Below are 13,419 nucleotides of genomic sequence, written 5' to 3'. Positions count from 1 at the left end.
GCCGAGCCGGGTGTGATCGCGAACTTTGATTTTGCGCAAGGGGATATGGACAAGAAGTGGAAGGATTCTCTCAGGAATGGCGAATGGATCATCTCCATCGATGCAGGAGATGATCCAGCCCGGGTTGATGACGAGCCAGAGATCCAGAGCTCCAAGCAGAAGATCGCAAAGAATTTGAGGACGCTACTCAGGAAGAATCACGACTTGACAAGGTACCTCGCGAATGCTCTCTTTTGTTCCTCCCAGGAGCTCCAGGAGCTAGCTCTAGACGCTCTCGCGGCATTGCTAGCCTATGATCCCAGCGATGGTGATCTTCTCCCTGGCTACAAGAGCGTCATCTATGGATTGTTCCAGCTCCTCCGTACCTGCCAAGCTGATCCACTAGGAAGCAAAGTGGCAGTAGTGCTGGATCTTCTCTGCCGCAAGAATCGCCAGTACCTGGAAACGCTACTCGATGGAAGCGGCAGTAGCAGTGACGACGTTATAGCAGTTCTCATGAGCGCGCTCTCCTTTGGTTTGGATAATCACGATGGCGAGAGGAGCAAGCATGCAATGTCGATTCTGTGCCGCCTCCACGACCAGAAGCTGTTGAGCGAGGAGCAGGAGAAAGCGCTGGACATCGCAAAGATCGTGGACATGGTGACCACTATGACGAACTCAACACCAAGTGACCATGGCTTGACTGGGGAGAGCTCGACCACCCAACCCATGGAAGGGATTGATGTGGCATTAGAAGTAGCCGAGCTTTGGGGTTTAGCTGCGCGGCCATCACAATCCTCATCAGCTGTTCCGACGGCATCACGGATTCACAATCAACCAAGGTAGGATTTGGCAGATGATCTCTTGGAGAAGAGCACGCCAGTGCTGCATTGGCAAGATCCCCCAAATTCCCCGCAGAGGGAAACTAAACAGATCAGGATTCCAGAGATGCCGCAGCACAGCATTTCATTCTAAATCTTGCTAATTCAAAACCAATATATTCCCAATTGTTTGAATCTTCGGCACGACTACAAGTCCAGTCAAACACACAAATCTAAGAGAAACGTCAATGCAGCTTTAGAAAGGTCTCTCATTCGGATTCTCTTTTCTGATTGCCACGCCACTGACTATTCCTGCTCGAACTGGAGCTTTTCTGTTGACGTACTAAAGATCCCGCTCTACGCGGGAATGGCGCAAGCAAGGAGGACGGATCCCGGAACTCGGAGTTTGAATAGTCGCAGGACGATCATCTTCCTCTGTCTGCCAGGAAGAAAGGTGATCAATGTACCTGAAAGATTTTCTAGCAAATCGTTTTGTGTTCGCTTGAAATGTTTTCCATTGAGAGTCAGGCCCCAGAAAAGTTGAAGAATGTACTGCTGTGAAAGTTATGGATGGATTCAGCAGGTACGCATGGGTCTGTTTTCTTGGCTCAACGGCCACTAGCCGTTCCAGAGCGTCTTTGGCTGATCATTACATTGCCAGCAATGAGCTTTTTCTAATCTATCATTCTCTCTGGCTGTTACTTAACGAAGATGTTGCAGGCTCGCGCTTTCGGCAGCGATGCTTGGTAAGCTTTCATCTTTCGAGGCGTCGAGTATTGTATTCCAGGCATGTCCTCAAAGACGTTGTCGAGATGCCCGACGCGGAGATGAACACCGCCTGCAAAGTGGCATCCGGGGCCGAGTTGAAAGTTTCCATGACTTCGAGCATATCTCCATTCGTTGCCGCCAAGCCAAGCCAGGACATTCCAGCTGGGAATTCTTCGAAACAAAGCTCTTGCTTGATCGCCATCTTCTGGGCGTTCGCTTCCATCAGAGCCGTCCCTGACACCTTTTGCGGCACCATATTCCCGCTTCGATGGTGTGCAAAACGCTCTACTTACCACCTGACACGAGCCATCAGGCCCGCTGCCGACATTATCCGGCAGGAGAAGGAGCGCTCTGAGAAAGATGCAGCACCACTCTAAGCTACCAGCCCTAGGCAGCAGGTTGCCGGCGACATCAAGCGCTCGGCTGCAGAGTCAGTCCTGCCTCAGACTGGGTGTTGCTGAGCTAGAGAGTGGACGATGTGCCTGGACGTGGTTGAATTGGTGATAAGCTTGACTTGACTGCCACCAGACCCGTTGTCCCTGCCTTGAGCTCCTTGAGCTTGAGAGCTTTGTACTTCATGCAAGTGCGGCAACCATGCGTCGAATGATGCTCTCGCCTTTCCTGGTTGCGGACACCACTCGCGTAAATTCCTGCGACCTGCCAGCTTGTTCACCGGGCCCCCGGTGGAAGTGGCAGCCGTGCACGGCCACACAACCCTTGTCTCGCCAGCTTCAGAATGCGGCAAGTAGTCGATCTAGCTTTCACGAGAGATCAGTTAGCAATTGCGTGAGAACAAAACGAACTATCCCACTCTACCTGAACGATTTGCATCTCCTTGGTGCTAGATGTTTTTCTCGGAGATTAAGTAGCTGGGATCGGCAGTTTCAACTCCCTGTCAATTCAAACTTTGCAGTTAACAAGACAAGAGAAAGCGTTCAAAGGAGTCTTATCCATGACGACGCGTGCCAACCGCGGTGAGGCCAAGTGGCACCGTCCATGATGCTGGCTTCCATCTAGTGCCGTGTCAACACCGATCATCTCGTTGTCCTCCATTGCATGGACCTGTAAAAAGGTGGCGTGGCGATCGATTTTCACGTAAAAAAAGCCTCGGCCAAGGAAGGATCGCAATGGACTTCAACACAACCGGCATGTTTCGAGCCAGTGCGGATCACACAGGGCACCTCGAGGTCGGGGTGAAAGAAACTACATCCTAGGAGACTATGGCAGTGGCACGAATACACTCAGGAAGAAGAAGAAGAAGAGGAAGATCTCACGGTCTTCTCAAGCAATGCCAAGAGGTAGACTTCGTGGTTCTTGAGCCGTTGAACTTGGTGTATCCCGGCCCTCCGGCATACAGGGTGTGGAGCTGGTCACATATGGGATGCGATTTTGCAGAGGGAAGTTGAGAATGCGTGATCTCCTCAACCGGATGGCTTGCCAGCGCACTTAGTTTTGATTCATGGGAAGAACTCCACACGTAAAATGGAGAGATGATCCACGATAAAAGAAAGAGGCCAGTCCAAGCATGTAAGTGTCACCATAAGGCTACTGCCTTGCCTCCTCAATGCAAGCTGATGCAGCGAACAGCCAAAATCGTTCGCATAAATAGCTGCAATCACTCAAATAAAAAGATTAAAGCAGAAGGCAAATTAGCTGCTAGCTCTTGTTTGCTTCCAGAAAATCCTGGAGCCTTGAAAAGGACCGGAAGGCTTCGTGATCATGAAAAATAGATAATGATTACACTCAATGCGTTAAAAGGAAATGGCAATTTGAGAATAAAAGAGCATATTTGGGCGGGAAAGCAGCCAAGTGCGATGGCGGAGAAGGAAATGGCGATGAACAAAAAGGCTGCACATTACGTTCGTGAAGGAGAAGCAGTTGGATCACAACCTCAAGATCTACAGGGAAGTACAAGAATCTCTTTCTTTGCTTTGAATGAATTCTTTTGTTGCACAGAAGAATTCCCTTGCTCCTCCACCTCCTCCTCCTCCTCAGGAGCATGACGATCCAAAGCCAGAGGCGGAGACGAAGCCTGAGGCAGAGGAAGAGGCAGAGGCAGAATAGAAGCCCATTGCCACGATTCATGTGTAGTTATGTATGATTTCAATTGTTCTAATTCTATGTTCTTTGTTTTAGGGTTTGTCTCAATCTCAATCATTTCACGATACAACCTTGTTCTGTTATTGTTCTAAGGTGGAGTTTGATAATGGCTAATCCAAGATCAGCTATGGCATATTGATATGGTAGTGTAGTTGTGGTCCACTTGCTCATGATCTTGCAATATTTTGGTGTTTCAGACGAGGCAAATGATCGAATCAATCTCACACTGGAGGCATCATCTTGCCTAGCTAGAGCTGCGATCGGTTGCTTAATGTGAGTGACTGATGGCAACCAGGCTCCTTGTGACAAGCTCTCCTGATGATAATTCAAGCCCAATCTAAACAGCAAGATCTAGAGAAGGTGGCGAAAGTCGAGGAGGGCAACTGGACGGTGCTCGATCGGTGCAACAGCTACTGGTGAGAGCTCTCCAACGCAAGAGCTCGTCTGGAGTAGAGAAAAGCCTCGATTCAGGAAGGAAGGAGAAGCTTGAAGAGATGAACGCTAGGCACAGCGTCGACTCGTGTGGGACTTGTGGAAGCCCAGATTTCCCTGCAAAGCTGAACGCACGGAGCCTTAGTATGGATGATGTGATCAACAGCTACGAACTTGTGGCAAACATCTCTTAACTGGAAAGCCATCGAGAGCTGTCTCTCTGCTTGGATCCGGGCACTGATCAAGTCGCTGCTGGAGCTGCCGAGTACCTAGATAGACTGCGCTCATCCATTGGCAAGTCCGAACAAGTTGGTTATACATGTTTTCGAGCTTACCTTGCCCTTCTTGTTTTGAGTATGATTCCAGGTACTTTTGTCCCATAAATGTGCTTCCCATCCATGCCTGCAGCCAACAAGGAAGAAGAGAAACATTATGAAACGAGATATCCATTGGAGTAAAGGATATAGTACCTCGTGACACCTCGATAGATCGAGCTTCTCCTCTGCTGTGGAGCGCCTGGCAGGGAAGGGACTGCCTTCACCGGGCCATCGGGGAATTCTAGAGCAGGGAATGCGTCCAAGCGGTGGCTGCCCCAGAATGGAGGCGCTAGGAATGGCAATGCGTTCCAGCTCAGGTGGTCGTGAATGTTCGCGGTGGCGGCGCCGCTCATGGATTTTCCAAGGCGAGCAAGAGGGAGTGTGGGGAATGTTTTCCAGTGAAAGGCAAAGTTTTGGCTTCCAGGATTGTCATCACTGCAGTAGTGGTATGGCTGGTTTTCCAGTCGGTGCTGCTGTTAGAAGGGATCGTCACCAAGCGGTGGACCTGACGATTTACAGCAGAATTTTCTCAATGGTTCTAGAGTTGGCCGAACGCGTCCATCTGGCTTGGAGCAAAGAACTTTAGTTCATGAAGAGCAAGGAAGCCTCCGCAAAGATTAACAGTTCTATTGGCAACTTTGAAGACTACGAAGAAAATCTGGAAGGAGAAGTGGCTGTGGAGCGAGATCTGCATGCGATTGAAGACGTGGAGAGAATAGAAGAGGAGGTATACCATCAGTTGGATGCTCCTTTCATTGTTCTCATTCCTGTTTTCTCCTTTTTCATCAGCTGGATGAGAGAAAAGAACAAGCCCAAGCGACTTTTGAGGATGTGAACCGAGGCGTGAAAAGAGCCGAAAGGGAGAAGTTTAAGAATCACGAACGTGACGATGGGGAGCTTGAGCGCCCTGGGCAGCCGCTATGCATTTACGAAACTTACGACGGAAACAGCGGCTGGGCTTCTCTCCATCAGAATTATCCTCTGTACCGTGGTCTTAGTCTGGTAAGCTCGTGTTGTGCTTGAAGTTCTCATCACCTCCACTTTGATGCAGTCACCGAGGGGAAGGAGACCAAAGGTCGACGACATTGATGCTGCATCACGCCTTGTGCTTTTAAACGACACTTTCTACCGCGATAGCTTTTGCGATTTTGGTGGATTTCTCGCAATCGCTAACAGGATTGATCGAGTGCATAAGAACTCGTGGATTGGATTTCAACCCTCGCTAGCTGCTACCGAAAGAGTAAGAAATTGCGGATTGACGGTGGATACGATCTTAAATTTTTCTTTCCTCAGGTTGCTCTGTCGCCAAAAGCTGAAAACTCTTTAGCCGATGCTGTGAGGGTCGGTATTCATGGCGATGCCGTTTATTTCTGGGCTGGCAAGTCGGAAGATTTCTGGACTTCTTGCGATGCAAGCAATGCTGGAAACTGCAGGTATGTGTCGAGACAAAGTTTGTCAAGGCCAACGGTGTTCATTCCAGGCGGATTTTCATGGAGACATTCAAGACAATGTTCGGCTTAAACAAAGACCAACTGGAGCTTCCAACGATGCCATCTGGTGTCTGGTCTAGCAAGCATTGCTGGGCTATGTCTACCTCATCTTTCGTGGAGTTCGTCATGTTTTCCCGGTCTGTTGCAGTTTGTTGCACATACTCCAACGAAATATCTTCTTAACTGGTTATCTTGTCTTAGGATGTTCGTGGACGCTCTCGATTCTCGGCTCTACATTGAACATCACGACCATGGAAACTGTCCTCTTGCAACCACACAACTGGAGGTATGGTACAACCTCGAATTCTTTTGGCTGTGAGTTCTAAATACTAAATCTCTTAGGCTCAACACTGCTACTGCCGTCTACTTGAGGTCCTGGTGAACGTTTGGGCGTATCACAGTGCCAGGAGACTCATCTACGTGGATCCTGAGACGGGTATAATGATGGAGCAGAACGCTCTCGAGAGCCGACGCGGGCAGATGAAAGTCAAGTGGTTCAGCTTTAGCGTGCTCAAGGGAATGGACGAAGACATGGCCGAGAAAGTTGACGACGAGCATCCTACGTACCGGTGGCTCTGGCCACACACGGGAGAAGTGTTCTGGCAGGGAATCTTGGAGAGGGAGAGGCAGGAGAGATACAACATGAAGTTGGAAAGGAAGCGCAGGAACAAGGAGAGGCTGGCTAGAATGCGCAGCCGCTACAAGCAGAAGTCTCTGGGCCGCTATGTGAAGCCACCACCGGAAGAGACGGAGCAAGATCAAGCTGTGAATACTGCTGCTCGGTGAACAGATTCTTGGGTGATTGTTTTGAGAGCCAGGAGAGCTCTTTCGACGCGAATTGTAGTGTACGACTATCAAGAGGTAAACTTTTTAGTGTACATATTCAGTGTCATTGCTACTAATGAGATTTTCCAGCGTGATGATTCTTGGAAGCTGCAAATGGCCAAAGTTTTTACTAGCGCTGAAGAATCCGATCAAAACTCGCTTGAGTGAAGAACAGGCAGGAAGCTAGCTCCAGCAAAACAGGGGAAATTGATTTATTATGGGTGCTGTGTTGCTCGCAACTCTGGAGCAGTTCACCACGAACTTGGGAAAGTTTATGTTCCTGTGGGCGACTGTGGTTCTCCTGGGGGGATTCGTGGACGATCTGAAATACTATGACTTCTACTTCGTCACTTTCCTGCTCGTTAGCTATGGCATCAGGGGCTTCCGGTTTCTCAGCTTGTCCGAAGGCTTAAAGAACCGAAAGGTGAATTCCCGCCTGATCCTACTCGTCATCACCCTCTTTCCTCTCATCGCCCCCTTAGGCTTCTTGGGCCTCTTGGGCGGCCCAGTATTGCTCTTGCAAACCTCCTTGCAGCTGCTTCTCTTGCTGCTGCCTCTCAGATTTTTGTACAATGCTCGCTCCGGGCGCTCATTCGTCATCGTCTACAACATGGCCTACAATACTGAGATCCTTCTGGCTCTCGTCAGCCTCAGAGCCACGATCCTCTGGCTACCACTGGACGCCAAGTATCCAAAGTCCAACGAGTTCGTCGCAATGATCAGCTTCTCCTCGATCGTCATCGCCGAGTCGAGCTTGTTCCTGTGCATCCGCGGCTGCTGGGAGATCATATCAGTGAGGTACAAGAAGGCGAAGAAGAACAGGGACCGACCGAGATTTCTCCTGGAAACTAAGTCCAAGTTCTTCGTTGCCGTGTACGAGACGACGCTGAGAGATGGAGCCATCAAGGGGCTCAGGATGAACTTGGTCGACTACGTCGCGAACGAGTTCTTGGAATCGAGAGGCAACCGGGAGCTGAGGAAGAGCTTGCTGATGCTGGATGCGATGTGCCACTGGGAAGAAGAAGATCAGAGAAAGCGAAGTGGGAAGCTCCTCTTGGCATCCAAGCGTGAAGTTGTGGAGCGGCTGTTCGAGTGCATGGGCCACAAGTACTATCTCATCAACCGGCGAGCGGCGATTTCTCTAGTGGCCGAGATCTGCAAAGATGAAAACGCCTTCTTCGCTGTGGCACACGTCGTTCAGGCCAGCGATGAATGCGTCTCGCTTCTGGTGAAAGCGCTGGAGCCGGATACCAACAAGTCGGTGCTGGAGCTGCTAGGAAAGCTTGCGGCATTTGGAGGGATTGCCAATGCCGAGCCGGGTGTGATCGCGAATTTTGATTTTGCTAGAGGGGATACGCACAAGGAGTGGAAGGATTCCCTGCGCTATACCTTCAATGGCGATGGAGATGATCCAGCCAGGGTCGATGTAGAGCCAGAGACCCAGAGCTCCAGGCAGAAGATCGCAGCGAATTTGAGGACGCTACTCAGGAAGAATCACGACTTGACAAGGTACCTCGCGAATGCTCTCTTTTGTTCCTCCCAGGAGCTCCAGGAGCTAGCTCTAGACGCTCTCGCGGCATTGCTAGCCTATGATCCCAGCCATGGTGATCTTCTCCCTGGCTACAAGAGCGTCATCTATGGATTGTTCCAACTCCTCCGTACCTGCCAAGCTGATCCACTAGGAAGCAAAGTGGCAGTAGTGCTGGATCTTCTCTGCCGCAAGAATCGCCAGTACCTTGAAACGCTACTCGATGGAAGCGGCAGTAGCAGTGACGACGTTATAGCAGTTCTCATGAGCGCGCTCTCCTTTGGTTTGGACCATCACGATGGCGAGAGGAGCAAGCATGCAATGTCGATTCTGTGCAGCCTCCACGACCAGAAGCTGTTGAGCGAGGAGCAGGAGAAAGCGCTGGACATCGCAAAGATCGTGGACATGGTGACCACTATGACGAGCTCAAGACCAAGTGACCATGGCTTGACTGGGGAGAGCTCGACCACCCAACCCATGGAAGGGATTGATGTGGCATTAGAAGTAGCCGAGCTTTGGGGTTTAGCTGCGCGGCCATCACAATCCTCATCAGCTGTTCCGACGGCATCACGGATTCACAATCAACCAAGGTAGGATTTGGCAGATGATCTCTTGGAGAAGAGCACGCCAGTGCTGCATTGGCAAGATCCCCCAAATTCCCCGCAGAGGGAAACTAAACAGATCAGGATTCCAGAGATGCCGCAGCACAGCATTTCATTCTAAATCTTGCTAATTCAAAACCAATATATTCCCAATTGTTTGAATCTTTGGCACGACTACAAGTCCAGTCAAACACACAAATCTAAGAGAAACGTCAATGCAGCTTTAGAAAATTCTCTCATTCGGATTCTTTTTTCTGATTGCCACACCACTGACTATTCCTGCTCGAAATGGAGCTTTTCTGTTGACGTACTAAAGCTTTTCTGTTGCTCTACGCGGGAATGGCGCAAGCAAGGAGGACGGATCCGGGAACTCGGAGTTTGAATAGTCGCAGGACGATCATCTTCCTCTGTCTGCCAGGAAGAAAGGTGATCAATGTACCTGAAAGATTTTCTAGCAAATCGTTTTGTGTTCGCTTGAAATGTTTTCCATTGAGAGTCAGGCCCGAGAAAAGTTGAAGAATGTACCGCTGTGAAAGTTATGGATGGATTCAGCAGGTATGCATGGGTCTGTTCCTCTTGGCTCAATGGCCATTAGCCGTTCCAGAGCGTCTTTGGCTGATCATTACATTGCCAGCAATGAGCTTTTTCTAATCTATCATTCTCGCTGGCTGCTACTTAACGAAGATGTTGCAGGCTCGCGCTTGTGGCAGCGATGCTCGGTAAGCTTTCATCTTTTGAGGCGCCAAGTATTGTATTCCAGGCATGTCCTCAAAGACGTGGTCGAGATGCCCGTTCTGGCATACGTGGAGAGCATCATGACACCATAAAACCCTATGCAATTTATAAAGCTGATAAACCCTTTTATATTGATCTCTTTTAAGCTCCTTGAGAATATTCCTATTTAATTGGGTTCAGCCCCACACCTTTATTCTATATACTGAGAAGAGTGTTGTTCAATTCACAAAACTTACCTGCAGCTTTAAGTGATTCAATATTCCCGCTTCGATGGTGTGCAAAACGCTCTACTTACCACCTGACACGAGCCATCAGGCCCGCTGCCGACATTATCCGGCAGGAGAAGGAGCGCTCTGAGAAAGATGCAGCACCACTCTAAGCTACCAGCCCTAGGCAGCAGGTTGCCGGCGACATCAAGCGCTCGGCTGCAGAGTCAGTCCTGCCTCAGACTGGGTGTTGCTGAGCTAGAGAGTGGACGATGTGCCTGGACGTGGTTGAATTGGTGATAAGCTTGACTTGACTGCCACCAGACCCGTTGTCCCTGCCTTGAGCTCCTTGAGCTTGAGAGCTTTGTACTTCATGCAAGTGCGGCAACCATGCGTCGAATGATGCTCTCGCCTTTCCTGGTTGCGGACACCACTCGCGTAAATTCCTGCGACCTGCCAGCTTGTTCACCGGGCCCCCGGTGGAAGTGGCAGCCGTGCACGGCCACACAACCCTTGTCTCGCCAGCTTCGGAATGCGGCAAGTAGTCGATCTAGCTTTCACGAGAGATCAGTTAGCAATTGCGTGAGAACAAAACGAACTATCCCACTCTACCTGAACGATTTGCATCTCCTTGGTGCTAGATGTTTTTCTCGGAGATTAAGTAGCTGGGATCGGCAGTTTCAACTCCCTGTCAATTCAAACTTTGCAGTTAACAAGACAAGAGAAAGCGTTCAAAGGAGTCTTATCCATGACGACGCGTGCCAACCGCGGTGAGGCCCAGTGGCACCGTCCATGATGCTGGCTTCCATCTAGTTGTCAACACCGATCATCTCGTTGTCCTCCATTGCACGCACCTGTAGAAAGGTGGCGTGGCGATCGATTTTCACGTAAAAAAAGCCTCGGCCAAGGGAAGGATCGCAATGGACTTCAACACAACCGGCATGTTTCGAGCCAGTGCGGATCACACAGGGCACCTCGAGGTCGGGTGAAAGAAACTACATCCTAGGAGACTATGGCAGTGGCACGAATACACTCAGGAAGAAGAAGAAGAAGAGGAAGATCTCACGGTCTTCTCAAGCAATGCCAAGAGGTAGACTTCGTGGTTCTTGAGCCGTTGAACTTGGTGTATCCCGGCCCTCCGGCATACAGGGTGTGGAGCTGGTCACATATGGGATGCGATTTTGCAGAGGGAAGTTGAGAATGCGTGATCTCCTCAACCGGATGGCTTGCCAGCGCACTTAGTTTTGATTCATGGGAAGAACTCCACACGTAAAATGGAGAGATGATCCACGATAAAAGAAAGAGGCCAGTCCAAGCATGTAAGTGTCACCATAAGGCTACTGCCTTGCCTCCTCAATGCAAGCTGATGCAGCGAACAGCCAAAATCGTTCGCATAAATAGCTGCAATCACTCAAATAAAAAGATTAAAGCAGAAGGCAAATTAGCTGCTAGCTCTTGTTTGCTTCCAGAAAATCCTGGAGCCTTGAAAAGGACCGGAAGGCTTCGTGATCATGAAAAATAGATAATGATTACACTCAATGCGTTAAAAGGAAATGGCAATTTGAGAATAAAAGAGCATATTTGGGCGGGAAAGCAGCCAAGTGCGATGGCGGAGAAGGAAATGGCGATGAACAAAAAGGCTGCACATTACGTTCGTGAAGGAGAAGCAGTTGGATCACAACCTCAAGATCTACAGGGAAGTACAAGAATCTCTTTCTTTGCTTTGAATGAATTCTTTTGTTGCACAGAAGAATTCCCTTGCTCCTCCACCTCCTCCTCCTCCTCAGGAGCATGACGATCCAAAGCCAGAGGCGGAGACGAAGCCTGAGGCAGAGGAAGAGGCAGAGGCAGAATAGAAGCCCATTGCCACGATTCATGTGTAGTTATGTATGATTTCAATTGTTCTAATTCTATGTTCTTTGTTTTAGGGTTTGTCTCAATCTCAATCATTTCACGATACAACCTTGTTCTGTTATTGTTCTAAGGTGGAGTTTGATAATGGCTAATCCAAGATCAGCTATGGCATATTGATATGGTAGTGTAGTTGTGGTCCACTTGCTCATGATCTTGCAATATTTTGGTGTTTCAGACGAGGCAAATGATCGAATCAATCTCACACTGGAGGCATCATCTTGCCTAGCTAGAGCTGCGATCGGTTGCTTAATGTGAGTGACTGATGGCAACCAGGCTCCTTGTGACAAGCTCTCCTGATGATAATTCAAGCCCAATCTAAACAGCAAGATCTAGAGAAGGTGGCGAAAGTCGAGGAGGGCAACTGGACGGTGCTCGATCGGTGCAACAGCTACTGGTGAGAGCTCTCCAACGCAAGAGCTCGTCTGGAGTAGAGAAAAGCCTCGATTCAGGAAGGAAGGAGAAGCTTGAAGAGATGAACGCTAGGCACAGCGTCGACTCGTGTGGGACTTGTGGAAGCCCAGATTTCCCTGCAAAGCTGAACGCACGGAGCCTTAGTATGGATGATGTGATCAACAGCTACGAACTTGTGGCAAACATCTCTTAACTGGAAAGCCATCGAGAGCTGTCTCTCTGCTTGGATCCGGGCACTGATCAAGTCGCTGCTGGAGCTGCCGAGTACCTAGATAGACTGCGCTCATCCATTGGCAAGTCCGAACAAGTTGGTTATACATGTTTTCGAGCTTACCTTGCCCTTCTTGTTTTGAGTATGATTCCAGGTACTTTTGTCCCATAAATGTGCTTCCCATCCATGCCTGCAGCCAACAAGGAAGAAGAGAAACATTATGAAACGAGATATCCATTGGAGTAAAGGATATAGTACCTCGTGACACCTCGATAGATCGAGCTTCTCCTCTGCTGTGGAGCGCCTGGCAGGGAAGGGACTGCCTTCACCGGGCCATCGGGGAATTCTAGAGCAGGGAATGCGTCCAAGCGGTGGCTGCCCCAGAATGGAGGCGCTAGGAATGGCAATGCGTTCCAGCTCAGGTGGTCGTGAATGTTCGCGGTGGCGGCGCCGCTCATGGATTTTCCAAGGCGAGCAAGAGGGAGTGTGGGGAATGTTTTCCAGTGAAAGGCAAAGTTTTGGCTTCCAGGATTGTCATCACTGCAGTAGTGGTATGGCTGGTTTTCCAGTCGGTGCTGCTGTTAGAAGGGATCGTCACCAAGCGGTGGACCTGACGATTTACAGCAGAATTTTCTCAATGGTTCTAGAGTTGGCCGAACGCGTCCATCTGGCTTGGAGCAAAGAACTTTAGTTCATGAAGAGCAAGGAAGCCTCCGCAAAGATTAACAGTTCTATTGGCAACTTTGAAGACTACGAAGAAAATCTGGAAGGAGAAGTGGCTGTGGAGCGAGATCTGCATGCGATTGAAGACGTGGAGAGAATAGAAGAGGAGGTATACCATCAGTTGGATGCTCCTTTCATTGTTCTCATTCCTGTTTTCTCCTTTTTCATCAGCTGGATGAGAGAAAAGAACAAGCCCAAGCGACTTTTGAGGATGTGAACCGAGGCGTGAAAAGAGCCGAAAGGGAGAAGTTTAAGAATCACGAACGTGACGATGGGGAGCTTGAGCGCCCTGGGCAGCCGCTATGCATTTACGAAACTTACGACGGAAACAGCGGCTGGCTATCTCCATCAGAATAT

General features: G+C 49.6%; 1 protein-coding gene across 1 annotated transcript; it reads left to right on the top strand.

Annotated features, from left to right (window-relative positions):
• The first annotated feature begins 5,006 nt into the window (after positions 1–5,006).
• Positions 5,007–6,833, top strand: LOC9646821. Its single transcript, XM_024684962.1, has 7 exons — positions 5,007–5,145; positions 5,205–5,419; positions 5,469–5,657; positions 5,711–5,850; positions 5,898–6,044; positions 6,109–6,193; positions 6,250–6,833. Exons 1-7 carry the CDS (start codon positions 5,007–5,009, stop codon positions 6,691–6,693), a joined length of 1,359 nt encoding a protein of 452 aa, XP_024540730.1. The 3' UTR covers positions 6,694–6,833.
• Positions 6,834–13,419: the final 6,586 nt, after the last annotated feature.

This window comes from Selaginella moellendorffii, unplaced genomic scaffold (assembly GCF_000143415.4).
Source record: "Selaginella moellendorffii unplaced genomic scaffold, v1.0 SELMOscaffold_43, whole genome shotgun sequence".
Lineage (NCBI taxonomy): Eukaryota > Viridiplantae > Streptophyta > Lycopodiopsida > Selaginellales > Selaginellaceae > Selaginella > Selaginella moellendorffii.
The sequence above is the reverse complement of the archived record's forward strand: the minus strand, read 5'-3'. Positions and strand labels throughout refer to the sequence as shown.

Coding starts and splice junctions, on each gene's coding strand:
- LOC9646821 (XM_024684962.1), top strand. CDS start 5,007: ATGAAGAGCAAGGAAGCCTCCGCAAAGATTAACAGTTCTATTGGCAAC. Junction 5,420..5,468: donor TGTACCGTGGTCTTAGTCTG/GTAAGCTCGTGT, acceptor ACTTTGATGCAG/TCACCGAGGGGAAGGAGACC. Junction 6,045..6,108: donor GAGTTCGTCATGTTTTCCCG/GTCTGTTGCAGT, acceptor ATCTTGTCTTAG/GATGTTCGTGGACGCTCTCG.